This window comes from Paroedura picta, chromosome 15 (assembly GCF_049243985.1).
Source record: "Paroedura picta isolate Pp20150507F chromosome 15, Ppicta_v3.0, whole genome shotgun sequence".
Taxonomy (NCBI): domain Eukaryota; kingdom Metazoa; phylum Chordata; class Lepidosauria; order Squamata; family Gekkonidae; genus Paroedura; species Paroedura picta.
Genome location: NC_135383.1, coordinates 12,837,568 through 12,858,658, shown reverse-complemented (window position 1 = coordinate 12,858,658; position 21,091 = coordinate 12,837,568). Strand labels below are relative to the sequence as shown.

At 49.7% G+C, this 21,091-nt stretch overlaps 1 protein-coding gene across 11 annotated transcripts in view; it reads left to right on the top strand.

Moving 5' to 3' along the window:
- The window catches only part of CUX1 (cut like homeobox 1), a 282,235-nt gene that overhangs the window by 203,948 nt on the left and 57,196 nt on the right, over positions 1–21,091 (top strand). For 6 of the 11 annotated variants that reach the window (XM_077311542.1, XM_077311536.1, XM_077311540.1 and 3 more), the window contains 4 exons: positions 4,333–4,434; positions 6,304–7,121; positions 7,820–7,985; positions 10,627–10,683. The exons of 2 other annotated variants lie outside the window; for them this stretch is intronic. In XM_077311542.1, the coding sequence (XP_077167657.1) occupies positions 4,333–4,434; positions 6,304–7,121; positions 7,820–7,985; positions 10,627–10,683 (1,143 nt within the window). The remainder of the gene's footprint in view (positions 1–4,332; positions 4,435–6,303; positions 7,122–7,819; positions 7,986–10,626; positions 10,684–21,091) is intronic. 3 more of the 11 variants (XM_077311546.1, XM_077311543.1, XM_077311538.1) reach the window with 1 other exon arrangement.

The window sequence follows — 21,091 nt, the reverse complement described above, 5'->3', positions numbered from 1 at the left end:
GACAGTCGATCACTTTTAGGTTGCTGATGCCAGCCAAGCTTTATCACTTTTTACCAGGAGCAGGGCTCCCTTCCCTGAGTCCTTCCACTTGTCAATTGCCCGGAGATTTACAGGACATAAAAGGATGACAGATTCGGACAGTGATCTTGCAAATATAAAATGCGCATCCTGTGTTGACTGTTCTTAAAGGAAATGGCTTCTAGAAGAAGAAGAGTTGGTTCTTATATGCTGCTTTTCTCTACCTGGAGGAGTCTCAAAGCAGCTTACATTCGCCTTCCCTTTCCTCTCCCCACAACAGACACCTTTCCACCTAGAAAGGATCACCAAGGGGGAGAACGAAACTTCCATTAAAGCGCACGAACAGACAGAACGCCCCAGAGCAATGATGAAATGTCGCACATCTTCCGGGTGCCTGAAAGTGAGGAGCCTTGGCACATCCCCTCCGAGAGCCCCTCTCTCTTGGGGACTGCAGTGGCAAAAGCCTTGCTCCTGCCTCACACCTGTCTCACCTCCCAAATAGGCAAAACTCCATACATCTCTCACCTTTGTAATCTGGGCTAGGAGTACCAGACTGCCTTGCATATAGGTTGACCAGTGCCAAATGTTCCTTCCCAAAATTTATCAATGGAATTTTATCTTGATGCAATCTGCCCCGAATTCACAGAGAGACGACAGATAACAAGTTGAAATAAGTAAAATGGCTCCCTGCTTATCAGATGGTAAGGTGCCTTTCCTTTCTGCCCCACCCCAGACCTTTTCCACACTCTTGACTCACTCCTGATTTACTTGGCGGTCAGTCCACAAGAATTGGAGTCAGCTGGAGCATAGTTCTTCTTGGTCTGTCCTCCCTTTCCATTTTCACATCAGGTTATTTTCTGTCTCACGTGCCTTCAAGAGAGAGAGAAGGCCATCTGCATCAGCGACATTGTAGCCTCCCTCCCTTATTTTTTTGAAAACAGCTCTAAAATTCTCAGCTTTCATTTTTTTAAAGTAAGCCTTCCCACTTGTATCTCCACAACAAAAGAAAGATAGAATCTCACTCTTGTTTAAAACAAAAGCTGTGCATTCAGAAAGCCTGCTTAAACTAACAGTACTCCACGGCACTGATCTATCGCTATTTTAGAGCTTTAATATAAATAATAATAAAATCGAAAGTGAAACCACAAATCTTCAGGCTGGGGGGGGGGGAGAGAGCGGTTTGACGATGACAACTGTCCTGTCATTGAAAACAGGGCTGAAACTGGGTGTGACAAAGAAAGCCAAAAGAAACTGTACACACAAGGAAAAAACTCACTAAAAAATGGCTTCCAAGGAAAACATTGGGGTAAAAGGGGCCTCAAAAGACCCAGAAAACAAACAGGGAATAACCAGAAAGAATGAAGCTAAACTTAAAGACACAAGAACGTTTGTGTAAAGCAGAACAAAACCAGAGCTGACGAGAGAAAAAAATCCATACTGAAAATCCCCCAATGAGTCAACTTATACTCCTATAGAAACATACCTGAGCTTCCCTCCATCTAGCCAAGCGTAGACTTCTTTGATCGACAGTGGCTCTATGGAGTCTTGGGCAGACGAAAGGCTTTCCCAACACCTGCTCTCTGGATTCCATCTCCCTGGGAGATGAAACCCGGGTCCTCCAGTACATGAGGGAAGCTCTCTGCTACTGTACCAGGAGTCCTGCTCGCCAGTCCAGCCACCCAAGCATACCTCAAAGCAGAGAGCAGGGGCAGCACAGAATGGAGTCGGTGCAGCAATTGATGGCACCCAGTGGTGCTTCTTGCTCTTGCTTGACCCTGGATGTGGAGACAGAGCAAATTTTGGGTCACACTGGAGAACCTCAGTACAGTTGTGGCCTGGTTGTCTCCAGTCCAGTGTGTGTATGTTGTCCTTTGCTGATCCCCACTTTGGACACAAGTGAGTCCTGTCTGTGCCTGGGTGAAGTGGGGGGGGGGAGAGGATAGCTCTAAGCGATAGTGCCCGCATTGGCTGTCAGCCTGGTGGTCTTGGGCAGCTTTCGGTGGCCCTGCCCCAGCCCCCATCCAGCTGCATGGGTAGGGCCGGCAGGCCTAAAGACTGCAGGATGCAATTCAGTCCAAAGGCCGTGTTTGAAGGTAGTTGTGAAGGTGTTGGGCCTTGACCTGGACAGCCCAGGCTCGCCTGATCTTGTCAGGGTTGATCCTGGTTAGTAGTTAGATGGGAACCATCAAGGAAGTCCACCCAGGTAGGCAATGGCAAACTAGTTCTGTACATCTCTCGCCTTGAAAACTCCATGGAGGTCATCCTAAGGGAGCTGCAACTAAACGGCAAAAAAGGAGGGGTGTCGAACTAGGATCCGGGAGACTCCAGTTCAAAGCCCCGTTCTGCTGCTTAAGCTCATTGGGTGGCCTCAGCCCAGCCATTCCCTCTCAGCCTTAACGAACCTCACGGGCTTATCGTTGTGGTCCTCGTTGCAGAAACAGGCCTGGGAATAAGGGAAGTAAATAACAAAATCCCCACCCACTGAAGGGTCTAGGGGCTGCCGGGCAGGGGGCGCGAAGCAGAAGCAGCCCCACCAGAAGGCGAGATGGTGCCGGTGGGTGCCATGCAAGGCTGCAGCGCGGGGAGATGGAGACTTACAATCCCACTCCACACTTGCGCTAAGGGAAGGTGTTTTAGTTGACGAAAGGCAACTGCCCCTCCTGCTGCAGCCCAGAATGCTGATTCTGGGGGGGTCAGGAGACCCATAATCACAGGAGAGGCCGACTCGGTAGTTGGCAGCAGGAGCAGGGAATTGGTGGAAATTAACAACATGCACCCCTCTTCCAGGAGCGCAAATTTACCGTGGGCTCTGGCTCTTTGCCATGCAGTCTATCTGCAGGCATTCCCCCAGCAAGCCTCAGTGAATCACACAAGGGCTGCCCCAGGGAATTTCACTGAGGATCCCCTCCATGTGTGTAAAATGAATGGAAGCAAAAGCCAGTTGGGGTTTCCTGCCACGGGCGGGCAGCAGAATGTCTCAGGCCAGCCCTTTGGCCCCAGTAAGAATGGGGGGAGGGGGGGAGGACACATCCCAAATCATGGGAATCTTCTCCTTCATCCTGTGTTGGTTACTCTTTACATCTTCCAAGCGCAGTTCACACTCTGCTGTTTGTGTGTGTGTGTGTGTGTGTGTGCATGCGTGCTCTTGTGTCTTTTAACAGCATTCTACTTACTGGTGGCAAATGAAGCCGCTTTCTGAGTTATCAGGCATGTTGTGCTTTTGTGTTTAAAATGAGCATGATGCTTTACCGAAGGGGGAGACTTTTTAAAATAATATAGGTGGTTCTAAGTGTTACCGAGACAACTCACAAAAGCGGTTCTCCCCCGTACCTCGCCCCGTGGCCAGTATTTCCTCTTTGAGATTCTCCCCCGGAATTTTTTTTTAAAGCCCTGTATTTGGAGCTGTACTTTGCCCTTGATTCCCTTTTCTTTCTTGGTTTAAGTGGGAAAGACGTAGGCCCACAACTTGTGTTTCCTTTCTCTAGCTGTTGCCGTGTGGAAATAGGTCCGTGTCTTTGTGGTAAGATTCTGGCGCTAGCAAATGTTCTGTCGTCCCAGAAGCGAACAATGTTAAGGGGCTTTGCTAGGCGGCTGTCCTAAAAGGAGCTCAGGGATAGCATGCATGGTCCTTCCCTCTTGCACTGGATGCCTCAGAACAAGCTTGTGAGGTATATTAGGCTATGAGAGGGGGCCTGGCCCCAAGGATAACCAGTGAGCTTGAGGGCAGACGGAGGATTTGAATCCAGGTCTCCCGAGTCTTAAGCCACCATCTGCATTGTCCTGCCTTAGTAATGGAGCATGTGCCTTCTGCAGAGAAAGTCCCTGCTAAAATATACTGGGGAGCAGGGCTAAAGGCCTTCAAGAGACATTGGCAGGCAGAGCTGACAGTACCTGGCCTAAGATAATTTCATCTACTATGTGAAATGTGTACCCTGCCCTGAGAGCATTTGTTTAAAAGCCACTCTATAAGTAATTTGTGACTCAGGACTCCAGAGGTGTTCGTTGTACTCGTGATTTTAAAAGGACAGTTTCACAAACTAAAGCCATTTTTTTTTAAATGAGGAAGGGGGAAGCTTGGATAACTGAATTTTAAAATATGGGTTTCAGAATGAAAGTGGTAAAAAAAGGTTCAGGCCATTGTTGAGGTGAGTATAAGGCAGATTTGTTATCTTTACACAGAGGGCCAAAATGTGGCCGCGGATACCGATTTTGGTTCGTTTTGATTGATCTCCTGCTGGCTTTGAATGAGAATCATCTCCTTGGATGGGTTGGTTTGTTTTTTTTTAACAGACATTAATTTCTCACTTTTTTCAGGTAACATCACCACGAGGATTCGAACCGCGGAGGCAGGCTCCGATGACGCCATCAAATCCATCCTAGAGCAAGCAAAAAGGGAGCTGCAGGTGGCGAAAACAGGTAGGGACTCATTGCCACGCTTGCCTTTTAAGGGCAGGATAATGGGATAGTCCACATGGGTCCCTCCCCCTGTGCCCCTGCTGCCAGCTGTCTCCACCAGCAAAAGTGCCCCCACAGGAGGTTTCTCTGTGTGTTCAAGACCGTCTCCAGGTATGCGGGGGGGGGGGGGAAGACTGGGATATTAACCAGAAGCATGAAGACCTCAAAAATAGACTGATTGGGGCTGAGCATGCTCCAGCAGGCATAGAACGTTGAGTGCAGTTGAGAGTCAATTAATGGTGAAACTGGCCTGCTCAAGTCCCAGAGTGGTTGTAGAGACCTTGGGAAAGAGATTTGGATTTGGGACATTTCCTAGTTGTCGCTCTCTCCCACCAACCCACCCACCCACCCCCTCCCTCTCACCTTCCCACAGTTCTTCTCAGGGCCCCCAGCTTGTGCAAACTGCCTTGCTGCACAAGAGTTGGCTCGCACCTTAAAGACTCACGCACATGCATTTCAGCAGGAGGTGTCACGAGTCGGCATTCACTTCTTCGGGTGCATTCATCCATAGCCTTGGTTACATGCCCGGCCACGGTGGTGGGGGGTGGGCAGGTTGCAAAGAGAGGCTTTGGCAAAATCCATTCAAAAGTGGGCTCTGGCTCTAGAAGGCTCACGCGGAAATAAATTCAGGGTCACAGAAGGGGTCCTCTAACCAAATTCTCTGCATCCTTGTGATGCTATAGTTTGGGCACAGGGGTGGCTTGCCTAATTACATCAATTATAGCAATGCAACTGGTATAAGACGGATATATGTGTAGTTATGCAAGAAACAGTTTTAAAGCTTTCCCAAACGAGTCTGTTTCATCAGGTGTGTTTTCGTTTTAAATCATCTTCAATGTGGACCCAGGCACCTTCTGCCGGTGCCTGGATGATTTGAGATTCTTATCCGATACCGAAGGTAGAACAACCTGGGAACAGAGAGAAAGGAAGGGACTTGTATCCGGCGAAGGGAGTTTTGACTCACAAAAGCTTCTCCTCCCTACAGTCTCTACAGCAGGGGTAGTCAAACTGCGGCCCTCCAGATGTCCATGGACTACAATTCCCAGGAGCCCCTGCCAGCAAATGCAGCAAATTGTAGTCCATGGACATCTGGAGGGCCGCAGTTTGACTACCCCTGCTCTACAGTGTTACTGGACTTAAATCTAGTAGTAACCCTTAGGGGTTTTGGAGTCTGGTGGAAAGATGTTAGCAGACCTTCACATTGTTTGGTAGAACTCGGTGCTTCCCAAAGGAGAGTGTTCAAGGCCCTGTGAAGATAGGTTAAGGGACTTGGGAATGTTCAGCCTGGAGAAAAGGAAGTTGACAGCCCTCTTTAAGTATTTGAAAGGGTGTCACTTGGAGGAGGGCAGGTTGCTGTTCCCATTGGCTGCAGAGGAAAGGATGCGCAGTAATGGGTTTAAACTACAAATACAACGCTATAGGCTAGATATCAGGAAAGAAATTTTCACAGTCAGAGTAGTTCAGCAGTGGAATAGGCTGCCTAAGGAGGTGGTGAGCTCCCCCTCACTGGCAGTCTTCAAGCAAAGGTTGGATGCACACTTTTCTTGGATGCTTTAGGATGCTTTGGGCTGATCCTGTGTTGAGCAGGGGGTTGGACTAGATGGCCTGTATGGCCCCTTCCAACTCTATGATTCTATGATTCTATGACACAGGGCTGGATTTGTGCACGTCGAAGGTAACCCCCTCTGAGATATTCATTGCAGGAGTTACCAGGAAAATCCTTTGCGGTGGTGGATGTCCATATATGTGGTTCTGCAAGAGCTGACACTGATGCTCGAGTGGCGGCCCTGGTCTTCTCATCTGACCTTGTCTGTTCCCCCCTCCCCCCAGCTGAGCCCGCTCAGCCTCCTTCTTCCTCCAGCAGCGGCAGTTCAGATGATGCCATTCGCTCCATCCTGCAGCAAGCCCGGCGTGAAATGGAAGCACAGCAAGCTGCCCTCGAACCGGCCTTAAAAGCAACGCCCCTGTCCCAAGCGGAGATATCCATCCTGTCCCCAAAACTGATCCCTGCCTCGGTCTCCAGCTATGCTCCCCTGGCCATGTCCTTGAAGAAGCATTCCTCGTCGGTGGATTCGATCGTCTCCTCCCTGCCCAACCTCTCTGGACTGAAGAAGGAGGCCCAAGAGGCCCCCGTCCTCGATCTCCACGGGATCTCCGATTCGACACAAGGAGTGCTGAGGCACGTTAAAAACGAACTGGGGCGCAGCGGGGTGTGGAAGGACTTCCGGTGGAACGCCGTGCAGCCGGAGAGGAGAAACGCAGCTCCTCCCGAAGAGCCCAAAGTGGAGGAGCCCCCCTGCGGGAAGGAGAAGGCCAGTAGCCAGCCTCGGCCGGACCGTAGCCAACAGCTCCAGGGGCCTTCCTCTTCCGACTACTGGAAGGAGTGGCCCAACGCCGAGTCCCCTTACTCCCAGAGCTCCGAACTGAGTGTGACGGGGGCCAGTCGCAGCGAGACCCCTCAAAACAGCCCCCTCCCATCCTCCCCCGTCGTCCCTTTGTCAAAGCCATCTAAACCTTCTGTTCCTCCACTCACCCCTGAGCAGTATGAGATTTACATGTACCAGGAAGTGGATACAATAGAGCTAACCCGTCAGGTCAAAGAGAAGCTAGCAAAGAACGGCATCTGCCAAAGGATATTTGGGGAAAAGGTAAGGATTTGCCTGAGTTCTGTTTTCCTTTTTTTTTTTTGTGGCGGTGGTTAGTCCTGTTAATGGCTGGCACCTGGCGGTATTTGTTTCTTAGGAGGGAAAGTATCCCCCCAACTTCTTACGGGGAAACCACTGATTTTTGTACTGGAACATACTTTAGCAACGTTTATAGACATTCAGCAACAAAAACGAGAGTGAATATTCAGCCCCCATTTTTGAACCAAATTTACTTGGTAGATCGGGTGCCCAATATTAGCCAAAATCAGAGTAACGAATACAATAATGTTATTAAAATCAGAAACCAGCCCGCTTCTGGAGCCTGAGAAAAGGCGTGGATTCTCTTTATCCAAAATGTGCAAGGACCAGATTTTGCCTCTTATTGTCATGGTCCTGAGCCCCATCTCAAGAAGCAGGTGGGAAGGGGTAATTGTAAGAAGAGAAGAGCTTTTGCCCATTTTGGGGACTCCAGGTGGAGGAGGGGTTAGCAGGCACCTGGAAATTTGGGCAATGCCGCTTACCCAGCAGGCACTCTTCTATTTGAACATACCTTGCCGGCTCCCCTCTTGAAAAATGAGACAGATGCCCACAAGCTGCCAACGGTCTTGCCGACCCAGTCTAATATAGGGATGGAAGGTGGCCAGTGGGCTGCCAGCTGGACCGTGCTGATTTTGGTTCCCTCTGTGTTTCCTTCCCTCCAGGTGCTGGGTCTCTCCCAGGGGAGCGTCAGCGACATGCTGTCCCGGCCAAAGCCATGGAGCAAGTTGACGCAGAAAGGCCGCGAGCCGTTCATCCGCATGCAGCTCTGGCTGAACGGCGAGCTGGGCCAGGGAGTCCTTCCGGCCCAAGGGCAGCCTCAAGGCCAAGGTAAATTAATGGGAACATTTTTTGCAGCAAAAGCTTCAAATGTTAACTGGGGTTCTTTGGGCTTTGTGCCCGTTTGGTTGAAGAATGGGTTTCTCTGAAACCAGCACAAACGAGAATTCCCGTGCACTTTGGTATCCAGAGGTGGTTGGGGATCAAAGCATCACGGACAGGGACAAGGGATGCCCAAGTCTGTACTCCGTGGTGGTCAGGACCAAAGATTTGCATTGAGCAAAACCACATCCCTTCCCAGTTATGCGCCCTGATTCTAATGACAGAAGAAAAACTCGGCTTTCTTGGCATGTTGCATGGGGGTCCAGGGAGTGCCCTAATAGTAGAATCCTAGATTTTTCAAAACATAATGCAAGGGAAATGTAGAGAGAATCCATGAATGCTGCCCTCACTTTGCACACAGAACACCTGTAACCTTGACGCATATGCCAGAAGTGGAGGCTTCTCTCCCTTGTGGGATTTCTCAGTGTTAGTTGTGGACCTACGGTGCTCAGCTGTTAGGTTTAAATGGCCCAAACAGCCAAACCAACCCAGACAAAAGTCTATCAGACATTCAGGGGAGACGCCTTCCCCGACCATAGGTTTGGAGGGCTCTGAATCGGTCCAGGTTCGTGCTGAATTCTGCCTCACCGATCGATTTGTGCCCAACCCTAATCCTGAGTGAATGAATAGTACTCTGGCTCCCTACAGCTGTTGGTTTTCGTTTCTGACCTGGCATGTATGAAGTGGAAATACAAATCATTTGAACAAATCTTGAAGTCTTAAGAGATTCAGCAATGAATTACTTAAGAGCAGATAGTTCCATGTGCTCTGAAGAGTCTGTGAGCTAGTCTAGCCAATGGCAGAGACAGAGAGACTAGGCTACAGGTCAGGAAAGTACAAGCCTTGTCTCTGCCTGCCATAACTTCACTAGGAAGGCGTGAGCAAGCCACAGCTGCCCTATGAGGGGTGCAAGCCTTACCCAGTCTTAAACACTGCAGTAAAATAATGTACAGGAAGCACCGAAATCTTGAAATTGCCACTGCGAAAACGCCTGGCAACAATACCTGCTACATGAAAATGGCTGCTATTTCATTATTTTATCTATTTATTTAGAAAAGTGTTATGCCGCCTCCCCAGGGAACCTCTCTGAAACGTAGAAGATAAAACATAATAACAACTTAAAACGTTTAAAAGTTATTAATTAAAAATCCAAAATTAAAAACCCCGCCAGAGCATGAGAACAGGTAATTGAGAAGCTTAAACAATTTTCAGCCGGAGCATAAAAAGAGAGAACTGAGCAGCTTCAAATAACAGGTTTGAGACTAAAAGCACATTATAAAATGGTGTGATAATGGACTTTGGGCATTCATGCGTCTAGAAAGGCCTGAAATCATGGAGTCGTCCCAGCGAGTGCTGACAAGCGCCATTAGGTAGCTCTTCACATCCAGAAATTCCGGCGTGGGGTTTTTCACGCATGCTGGATGTTTGCGCCCTCCTTTGCGAATGTCAGCTCTGCATGCTTGACATACGTGTTAACGCAAACCACAAGATCAGGAAGTAACTCTCTGGCGACAGTTCCGAATCAGAGGCTTTCAACCACTGAAAACCTCCACGTTTCGGGAATCGACACCCTTTGGTGCGCCTTTCCCGCTTGGACATGGGTTGGGTGTGAGGTTGCCACAGGATCCAGACACGTGGATTTCAGTGACGAATTGAGGGCGATCTCGATCTCCGGCCACGCGTACCTCCAGTTTGGATGGTAGCATCCCTTTACTTTCTCTCTGCAAAGAGCAGGAAGCGGGATTGTGCCTTTCCACCTTGCCCGTCAGAAGTGCCTGTTCTGCCTTTGATAGTTCTGGCGTGTCCGTGTCATTTGAACATTTTATTTTTTATTTTATTTATTTATTTATATTTATATACTGCCCTCCCCTGAGGCTCAGGGCGGTTTACATAGAACGTAGAACAATACAAGGAACTTAGTTTGTCCATAACGTATAGATAACCACTGCAATAATAATATTAACATTAATAACTGTAACAGAGGTAACTATAACAATGCAAACAAGTCCAGGGGTAGAATGCATGAGTGGATTTCTGGGAGGGAGGGAGGGAGGGAGGGAGGGAGGGAGGGAGCAGGGGCCCTGTAGATGTTCCTGGTTTGGCTCGGCCTCAACCGAATGCCTGGCGGAAGAGCTCCCTTTTGCAGGCCCTGCAGAACTGTTTTAGCTCCATCAGGGCTACACTCTTAGGCCAAAATCATGCAGTCCCTTTCAGGGATTTTGGGCCCATACACTGAATTTTATGTTCACATGCCCTTCTTCTGGCACGATGCTCACGCAGGGATAACTTGGGTGTGGGGGGAAAGGCAGGCAGCATGGTGGACATAGCAGGCAGAAGAAATCTTGCATCTCCACCATGCAAAGGACTAGGTCAGGTGAGGTATCCTCTGAACCAGGCCACAGAGCTTCCATCCTTGAGGAGCAAGGCAGGTTAGTTGTGCAGCTTTCCTCACTTGTGAGAACTTGACAAGGCTTGAGGCAGCTTTGAGCCGACTGTGGCCCTCTGAAGTCGAAGCCGGTGGTGTCGGCAAGAGGTGGGCTGTGCGCTTCTCATGCCTCTTCCTGATAGCCCTCCCTTTTCTTTTCTCCAGTCCTTCCCTCTGCGTCGTCGCTACAAGATTCCCTCCAGCAGGGATGTGCAAGCTCAGGTAATCGGCTGGTTTCTTACTGACTCTTTCGCTTTGCTGCTTCTGCTTCTGTTTGGAGGGGCGGCGGGAGGGCTGGCCTCCTTTCTCAGCTTGTGTCTGAGGGGGACTTGTGGAGGAGCTCCCTTTTGCAGGCCCTGAGGGACTGGAAGTTCAGGCAGGGCCCTGATCTCTTCAGGGAGCTCGTTCCACCAGGTGGGGGCCAGGACGGAAAAAGCTCTGGCCCTTGTTGAGGACTGATGCGCTTGTTTAGGGCCGGGGATCACTAGCCAGTTGGCAGTGGTGGAGCATAATGCTCTTTTGGGGGTATAGGCGGAGAGACGGCCTCTCAGGTACACTGGGCCCGCTGTGCCACGTATTGTGCATCTCTCATCCCTGTCCCCTTCTCAATCAGTTTTCCTCTTCCAACTCTTCTCCGAAACCTGGTCACAACTGTGCAGTGGACTTTCTCCAGGGGCTTGCATTGATGAAAGATTGACCCAATCCTTCTTCCACTCAGCACAGGGGCAGGCAAACTTGGCAGTCCGAGCGTCCCACCTGGGCCTCTGCAAGTTTTTGAGAGCCCCAAGTTGAGCGGCGACCCTTTTGGAAGCAAGAGGAGACGCTGGCCAATGCGGAGCTCTCCAAAACAGGCAAAGGCACCCAGGAAGGGCCATCCACGCTGCTCTGCTGCTCCCCGTGGCTTTCACCTGTCAAGCCAGCAAACTGGATTTTTCAAGAACATCCAGCACTGGCTAAGGCTGGAGCCTGGTCCACTTTATACCCGGCGACTCCAGTCCTTTTTTTTAAAACTTTATTAGTAACTTCATTAATAATACATTTCCATAATGACAAATCTTGTCGTCTTCCAATATAACATGATTAAACTTCCAGTAACACTTTATGCAACATATTGTATAATTGTTGTACACTGAGACAAATGCAAATAAACAAATTCTGAACCTCCTATTTAAATCTCAGCTGAGGATTCCCATTCCAAATTTATATATGTTTTCCCCCATATAATTCCAAGATGGTCTCCATTGATTTTTATACTTTTCTGTGTCCTTCAACAATGCTGTGAGTCGAGCCATTTTTGAAAAATCCAATAATTTCCTCCAGTGATGTTTTCCAAACTTTTGCTACCACCATTCTGGCTGCTGTTAAGGCATACGAGAACAACATATTCAATTCTTTAGGTATTTCATCTCTCGTTATACCTAATAGAAATAGTTCTGGTTTCTTTTTGAAGTTAACACCCAGCATTTTCTCAAGTTCTACATATATTTTATTCCAAAATTTAAGCATCCCTGGGCAGCCCCACCACATATGGAAAAAGTGGCCTTCATTTATCTTACATTTCCAACATCGCCAGTCCTCATGAGAGAAAGAGCGAGAGAAAGACACAACCCAACTGGGGCGGTCCCAATGTCAAACCAGGACACGGAGAGGAACCGCTGCCGGAGGGCTGGGATGTCCCGCACAAATCAGCCTGAGCAGTCAAGGAAACACTTGTGTATTTTCTGTCAGCCCTGTTCAAAACATGCAATTATATCTTTTTTGATCAGAGAGGGGAATTGGCAGGCTCGTGCTCCCGTCTTCTGCACACACTTATCTTTCCACCTCAGTGCTCTAACGCCCTTGGGTGAATCCTGTCGTTCTGGAAATGTACGTGTCGAATGCGCCGATCCAGGCACGAGGGAGTGAAAAAAAAAGTGGAGAAAAGCCCCAGAAGAATCTGAATTTCTGTGTACTTTGGCTTGTGAATCTTTGCTAGATTTCACTGCGTTTTGGATTGCTGGAATTGGGTTCGGCGTGTGTGTGTGTTTGTGCGTGCGTTCGTGTGGGCGTGTGAAACGGTTGCACGCAAGTCTTCCTATTTTTAATTTGCCTCGCCTTTGTCATGGACTTTGCCTCGGTGGGTTTGTGCGGCTTGCATAACGTGAGAGAGGAAGAATGAGGCAGTGGACTGAAGGGCAGATGTGGGCTCAAGGAGATACAAGCACTTGACAGCCATGTGGATTGCACAATGACCTCCTGGTAGCTTCTGTCTCTCTGTCTCTGTCTCTCTGCCTCTCTCTCTGTCTGTCTCTCTCTCTGTCTGTCTCTCTCTCTGTCTCTCTCTCTCTCTCCTCTGTCCTCGCAGAAAAGGGTGTGTTACCCTGAGGTCATGAAGGAAGGTAGGGGGTCCATCCAAGTGTGCCAGGGTAGCTTTAGAAAGCTGCTGTTGTGATCATGGGAACTTTGGGCTGGTGCTGCCCCAAATACCAACCATTTGCAGCACTTGTGTCTTCATGTTTTATACCATTTTGTGCACACTAGGTAAAGGTAAAGGTATCCCCTGTGCAAGCACCGAGTCATGTCTGACCCTTGGGGTGATACTCTCTAGTGTTTTCATGGCAGACTCAATACGGGGTGGCTTTGCCAGTGCCTTCCCCAGTCATTACCGTTTACCCCCCAGTAAGCTGGGTGTTCATTTTACTGACCTCGGAAGGATGGAAGGCTGAGTCGACCTTGAGCTGCCTGCTGGGATCAAAAGCCTCATGGCCAGAGCTTCAGACAGCATGTCGGCTGCCTTACCACCCTGCACTACAAGAGGCTCTTTGGGGCAGGCTATATATATCTCTGTGCAAATGGGCTGGAGCACCGCTCTCAGAAACGTAGCTACTTTTCTTTCCTCAGAACCCCCTGCTGTAGGGCAGCTAGCTATGTGTGTTGCAAGTTAGCTCTTCCTCCTGTGATTTTTCGAGTGTCCAGTGCCTCTGTTGCTAGCTTTTCAATTTCTGCACTTGCCATCTCTTTCCCTTCCCTGCATCAGCAAAGATTCTTGATGCCTTTCCCTCGAGTTTTACAGGAAGCAAAATCTTAGGCAGATCTGCAAGAACGGGAGCTTGGAGCTGGCGTTTTGATTGCTGGAGATTTTTGGTTTTTGGAGGGGGGGAGGTCAGCACCTAGGGGATACCACCGGGCATTCTGCACTTAACTGGCAGCTGCTTGAGAAAGTTAGGGATGAGAGCCAGGTGGCAGTTCTCTGCAGCCTGGCAAGAGAAGTGGCACAGGGTCATGGTGGCTTTGGGGGGCTTTCAGGAGCCTGTCTGGTTGAAGCAGCTGCAAGGCTCTTGTGGGTTGGAAACACCAGCATCAGAGGCATGCCGGGCCAAGGGTCACTTCAGAGGGGGGTACTCCTCCGTCGCCTTCGATCGTGCCCCAAGTCTCTCCTAGCTGGGCCTTGGACTTGAGTATAAATCAAAGAGATTGCAGTCCCTCAAGCAGACCAGAAGAGTTCCTAACTGTGAGCTTTGCACAAGAAAGTTTGTGCTGCAGAACTTGTGTTCCACATGGCAAGTGCAGAGCATTTTTTTAAAAAAATGCCTAGTCCCCTGCTGAGGCTCAAGGGAATTCTTTTCTCCTCTCCAGTTCAATCTTGCCTGCTAGAAAAAGTCACCCTTCCCCATCACCTGTGCCCCAAGATTCTTCAGCTGAAGGTGCCTGGGGTGGTTGAACCTACCCAAAGAGCTATCTTGAATGGAGTTCCTCATTGGGTACTGTAGGGCAGAAGAACATGTAGGTGTAGGGCAGAGAAAAGCCTCCACCTGTATTCCACGTAGATTCAGGCCAGGATTCTCCTCTCTCTGTCTTGGTATCTTGGGTCCAGTTTATCCATTCAGGAGAATCAAGCTGTGAAAAAGTCTTCACTGGCAGTCTTCAAGCAAAGGTTGGATGCACACTTTTCTTGGATGCTTTAGGATGCTTTGGGCCGATCCTGCATTGAGCAGGGGGTTGGACTAAATGGCCTGTGTGGCCCCTTCCAACTCTATGATTCTATGAAGGACTTTACCCCTTTGGCCTACCACTGTGTATGTGAGAGGTATATCCTTGATAGGGAGGGATCTCCTTGCCTTTTCCTACACATAGACCCTCAAAACAGCTTATTCAGAAGAAGGCCAGCCGGTCTGGGCCACACAGGAAGCTCTGCTGGCAACCTGGGAACTGGTTCAGGCCATGGAAAGCCAGTTGCTTCTTCTGCTGGGTGTCTCCACTGGCTCTGAGGTCTGGTGCTCACTGAGGTGACCAGCCTGGGTCTGGGCCTTGAACTCCTTCTCACCCACCTGGTAGGGTGCCCATGACCCCAACATGCTTCTCTTCTCCAGGCGGAAGGCAGCTCTTTGCATGAAGGAGCATATGGCCAGATGCACCTTTTGTCCATTCGGGCTAGCTGACTGAGCTTGGCTTTGGTTTGAGGCATGCCACCTAGTGTCAAACTGGGCCCAGATTCCAACTTGCATTTAAAACAAGCAAAACTTGTCTCCTTTATGGATCCAGAAGAAGGCGGCAAAAGAAGAAAAACACCTACTTTCTCCTGCCTCTGCTGTATTCCCTCTGACAAGCTTTGCTGTTGTCCAGGATAAATCAGGAGCAAATCTTTGCATGAGTAACAAGGGGAGAAGCTGTAGCTCAGTGGTAAAACCTTTGCGTTGCATGCAGAAGGTCCCAAGTTCAATCCCTGGCATCTCTAGTTACAGAATCCCAGAGATTCGGTCCTAGGAAAAGCCCTTCTGTGCCAGAGCCCTGGGAGAGGCACCCTTAGTGAGAGCAGACAGCCGTGCTGTAGATGAGCTCTTGGTTTGATTCAGGCTTTGTATGTTCTTACATAAGTTTCCAGGCAGCTGCCTGGGCAGGCACAAAGTAATGGGTAAATAATGCAGTGATTAATGTACTTGATTTGCATAATTGACAACAAATTTGCATAAGAAGCCAATGATTTGAGGAAGGAAAATAGAGCCACTTTCTCGCCTGCGTCTCCGCGCCACTCTAATAATCTGACTCTGTTTGCCAACCATCACTGTGTAAGACAGTTTTACCCCATTTCTGAGTTTCTTGGGGGTTTTGCAAAATTACTTTCTTGTTTGTGGCTGAGCACGGGTGGCAGATCTCCCCTCCCCTCTTTTTTCCCACCATGTCTTCTCTAACACAAATCACGAATCTCGTATCAGCGTAACTTCAGTTTTCGTTCCAAAATGGATCTTTGCTTTCTTTCATTCTCTCTCGTTCTCTCTCTCTCTCCCCCCCCCCACCCAATTTTCCATTTGGAACTTGGTTCCTAAAAATAGTGCCAATTTGAACTGGCAGATGTTTCGTTTTGACCTTTCGCAAAAGGGGGCCGGAATTAGCCTGTCAGTGGGCACCTAAATAAAGCAGCTGAAATTGCCTTTTGTATAAAACCTTGCCACTGGAGGTTTCAGTGTTTTTAATCTGTTTGGCGGGGGGGGGGGATCAAGGAACTGCAAGCAGAAGTCCAGCAGTTTAAGGAAAAGAAGAGGTGGCCAAGACCATGTACAAGACCATGGGCAAGGCAGACACTTCCCACCCCACCCCACCCTGGTCAGATCCAGAAAAGCATGTCTTCCAGAGTCCTGAGATGGGAAATCCCAAAACTGCCCCTCCTTCTTGGTGGAGTGGTTAAGAGTGGTGTTTTCTAATCTGGAGAACTGAGTGACCTTTGGACAGTCAGTTCTCTTAGAGCTCTCTCAGCCTCCCCTCCTTCCCAGGGTGTCTCTTGTGGGGAGAGGAAGGGTTTTAAGCCACTTTGAGACTCCTTTGAATAGTCAAAAATGGGGTACAACCACCACCACCACCCCAGCTCTTCCAGCCACTGAACCTGACTCCAGGTATCCATTCAGAAATTCTCCCGCACAGCCTGTTCTCACTCTGTTGTGCAGGCCATCTTCCCCATGGATCCGTGTCCCTCTGCCATCTCTTCTGGGAGGTTTGTCCCCCCCCCCCCCCGCAGTTATTTAATGCGAGAAAGGTAACTTTAAAAATTGCACCAAACTACAAATGTTGAAAGGGGGGGGATGGAGAAAAGGGGAGAAAATTGAGTTAAGAGGAGAGCAAGGGAGCATTCTCCGAGCGTGGGGAGGGGGGAGGGAGGGAGGAGCTGTGTAGAAATTCAGGCCTGAAGCTGGGTTAGCAATGGGGAGTCCCCCAGGGCAACAGAAAGATGTTATAATCAATTACCACATCATAACACTGATGTATGATAATTACTGAGCCTTCCTCCAGAGATACTGCAGCATTTGGCTGGGCCGCAGCTCGTTCACGGTCCACTGCCTGATTAATATGCAAATAATAGGCTGATTGCATGATGAATGCAGAAAACGAGTTGGCTGATAGTGCGCCCACCCAAGCGGGAAGATGATAAATTACTTTTTACTGACTGTCCTACATTTAAGTACCCTCTTCTCTCCACGGCTTCTCTCTCTCTCTCTCTCTCTCTTTTTTTTTTTTAATCGCAAATTAAGGAAAGCAGGATGGTGCAAATGGGAGGATGTGTAAAATAATGTACCTTAATGGCTTTTATGATGACGCCCGGGCGGCTTATGGAAGCGGGGTCTGGTTTCGCGAGCCAGGAGTGCAAATAGCCCCAGTGGCAGGTCAGTCCGTCAGCCGGTGCTCTCCTGCGGTAAGGAATGAGCTGTCCTGCTGAAGCAGAGATAAGGCTGGAAGCTGCCCCCGGACAGGGCCGTACTGTTTTTTGCTCAGGACTGCCTGTTCTGACGGGCAGAGAGGCATCCTTTCCACCAACTTCTCCCCAAGATCCTTTGATGGGAGATGTTAGTGACTGAACGTAGCGCTCTCTGTTGCAAAATGCATGCAGCGATGCTGAGCTGTGGCGTGGGGGGATATGGTAGTCTTGAACCACTGAGAGAGCATTAGTGACTTGGGAGACTTCACCGTTAAGAGAGCGTCACTGGACTCTGCTTTATACTGAGACAGAGCATCAAGTTTTGGGATTTCCCATCTCCGCCCCCCAGAAGACATAAGGAGAGCCAGTTTGGTGTAGTGGTTCGGAGTACGGACTTCTAATCTGGCATGCCAGGTTCGATTCTGCACTCCCCCACATGCAGCTATCAGGGTGGCCTTGGGCTCGCCACGGCACTGATGAAGCTGTTCTGACCAAGCAGCGATATCAGGGCTCTCTCAGCCTCACCCACCTCATAGGGTGTCTGTTGTGGGGAGAGGAAAGAGAAGGCAACTGTAAGCCGCTTTGGGACTCCTTCGGGTAGAGAAAAGCGGCATATAAGAACCAACTCTTCTTCTTCTTCTTCTTCTTCTTCTTCTTCTTCTTCTTCTTCTTCTTCTTCTTCTTCTTCTTCTTCCTTCTTCTTCTAAAACAGAGTCTCCCTCTCTGGCTGGCCGTGGCTTTGCCTTGACTGGTGGCGCCACAGGTTAAATCTGTGACGTCCCGCATCCCAAGCAGATGTGCTGCCGTTGAGCTCTTGCACGGACCCATGAAGCGGCTTTACACCAAGTCAGGCTAATGATCCGTCTAGCCCAGCTTCATCCCTGCTGATTTTCAGCGTAGGGTTTTCAGCGTAGATGGGTGGCTCTCTTCTAGGTTCTTGAGGCCCTTTAACTGGAAACGGCACAGATCAAACCAGGACACCCAGAGTTGGAAGGGGCCAGACAGGCCATCTAGTCCAACCTCCTGCTCAATGCAGGGTCATAGAATCATAGAGTTGGAAGGGGCCAGACAGGCCATCTAGTCCAACCTCCTGCTCAGTGCAGGATCAGCCTAAAGAATCCAGGATAAGTCTCTGTCCAGCCACTGCTTGAAGACAGCCAGTGAGGGGGAGCTCCCTCCAATTAGGCGTCCAATTCTACTGCTGTACTACTCTGACTGTGAACAATTTCCCTGCCTGAGAAGCTCGCGTTTCCCATGCCAGATGATGAAATGGGCTTTCCCCCAATACTGTCGAATTTGTCACTTGTTCATTACTGCTTCTTCCCCCTTCCCATCCCACCCCTCGGGGGTGGGTCGGGCAGTAGCAATTTAAAAACAGAATGCGTCAAAAAAAAAAAAAAGGAAATTAAGATAAGACACCTAATTGAGGAGATTGGAGCCATTGATACGTACCCTACACACTTGCATAATCCAGTTGTTTAAAGCCAGCCTGAACAAGAAGATGTGTAGCACAGCTGGGAAATGCTCAGACGACGAAGGACTGCTAAGAGGGAGGAGCCCCATGCGGATGCTGACTTCCGTGCCCCAGCCCTTTGGAAGGCGACAGCATTGTTCACACAGCTGAAGCTTGGATGGGTTCCAGTATGGCTCCTCTTGTGCATCTGGGGGTTCCTGTGGGTGTCAGGCAGGGAAAGGGACTGAAGGGCTGGTTGTGGGTAGTCAGTCAGAAGGCCTCCATCCTGCAGAACAATGCCCGATGCCCTCTCCAAATCTACGGCTCATTTGAAGTGACCACAATGATCAATGAGAGCCAGTTTGGTGTAGTGGTTAGGAGTGCGGACTTGTAATCTGGCATGCCGGGTTTGATTCTGCAATCCCCCACATGCAGCCAGCTGGGTGGCCTTGGGCTCGCCATGGCACTGATATCAGGGCTCTCTCAGCCTCACCCACCTCACAGGGTGTCTGTTGTGGGGAGAGGAAAGGGAAGGCAACTGTCAGCCGCTTTGAGCCTCCTTCAGGTAGGGAAAAGCAGCATATAAGAACCAACTCTTCTTCTTCAAGGAAGCGCTAGCATTTGGGGCTCTCTTGTTTACGGGAAAGTCGTTCAGGGGTAGGGGAGCATGGTATAGCCTGATCTTGGGACCTAGATCGCCAAGAAAGGCTCTGCGGAAGGAGGCCGTGGCAACCCATCCCTGCGCCTCACTTGCTTTAAAGCTCCTTTGCTGGGGTCTCCATAAGTAAGTAATTTTATTTTTATCATCTGCCCTTCCCTGTGTGACTCCGGGCGAGTAACTTCAAGTCTTAAAGCGATCCTAAGCCCTGTATACGAGTGGGAACAATCATATGTAGGCATTAAATAATTTAGCTTTTAAAATTATTGGAAGGAACTTGCCTATAATATAAGTATATATCCTGAGGGTGTCACCGTGATGAAAAGATTTTTTGCTGGGGTGGGAGAGTTTTTAGGCAGGGAGGCCAGCATCTAGTGGAACAGCTCTTGTCATGCAGGCGGTCAGGGACATACGTAAGGGTTAGGGGAGACGTGGTAGTGGCATAGGAAATTATGTACGGCACGAAAGAAGGGTTTAGCTTCTCCTTCTCCCATAGCAGAACGATTCTACGAAATTGATAAGTAAGGGGCCTCCGAAGGACTGGCATTTCCGTTTGTAGGAGAGGGAGCAGGGGCTCCTTCCATTATCTCACCTCCCACATTGCCTGCCGTGCTGTTCCCGAGGGTCTGTTGAGCTTGGAGAACCCTCCCCCCAGGCTTAATGGGCTGCAGCAAAGAGGGAACACAAGAAAGCCCTCCTTTGTGAAAGCCACAGGTGGTTGGACAATACAGGTAGATAACAGGCGGCATTTCCTCACTCATTTAATCCACTGAGGTCATTACATCAGGCTGCAATACTGGCTGCTAGTCAGGGGGCCCTTAGAAGAACCAGTCGTGATGCAGGTAAAGGAGGGTCTGTGGCTCAGTGGGAAAGCACTTGCGTTGCAGGCAGAAGGTCCCAGGATCGATCCCTGGCATCTCCACTGAGCAAGATCAGGTGGGAAGTGGTAAGAAAGATCTCAGCCTGAGAGCCTGGAGAGCCACTGCCAGGCTGGGGAAACCATGGATGGGCAAACTGTTGCTCTCCAGCTGTCCCTGGACTACAATTACCATAAGCCCCTGCCAGCATTGTGCTGGCAGGGGCTCATGGTAATTGTAGTCCAGGGACAGCTGGAGAGCAACAGTTTGGCCACCCTTGGAGTAGGCAAAACTGACCCTATGGACCGACGGCCTGGTTCACCAGAAGGCAGCTTCATGTATATTCATGTATGACTTCCCCGTTCCAGTTCCCTCCTCCCCCTTCCTGCTCCGTAGCATTGTAGGCAGAGCTTGTGTGGGAAGCAGGTTGGCCTCTCCAATTGGTCCTGTCCCCCCCCCCTCCATGTTAATTTATGTCGTTCCCTCCCCCCCCCCTTTTGAATTTGGTTCAATGGAAGCCCGCACCCAGGCCTGCAGGAGCTGGGGGGGGGGGAGGGGGTCACGTCTCCAACCCATCCGCCAGGAAAATCGCGTCTGGGTTTTGCTTGGACTGTCACGGCGTGGCCTGTCATTTTGTTTCAGCGACTCGTCCTTCCAAATGCGCAGTTCGCCTTATGGCACGCCGGCAGTGAAAATGTCACTCTCAATAATTACTTTTTGGCGAAGATGCCTGCTGACTTCCTACCTTCAAGCTGTTTTTTACACAGTGGGGAGATAATAAGAAATGACTTTATCCTGACTGCTCAAATGAACACTAAATGGAATTTGGGTTATTATTACCGGTGATCGAGGGCCGTGCGTCGGAATTTAAATAGTGGATCAGATCAGCGATAGACGTTTCTTGGCAAATCGGAGCAGATCTGCTTCTCAAGTCCACTCCTGTTTAAGAGTTAACATGGTAGCTGTCTGCTTGCTGTCTTTAGAATATAGCTCTTTTC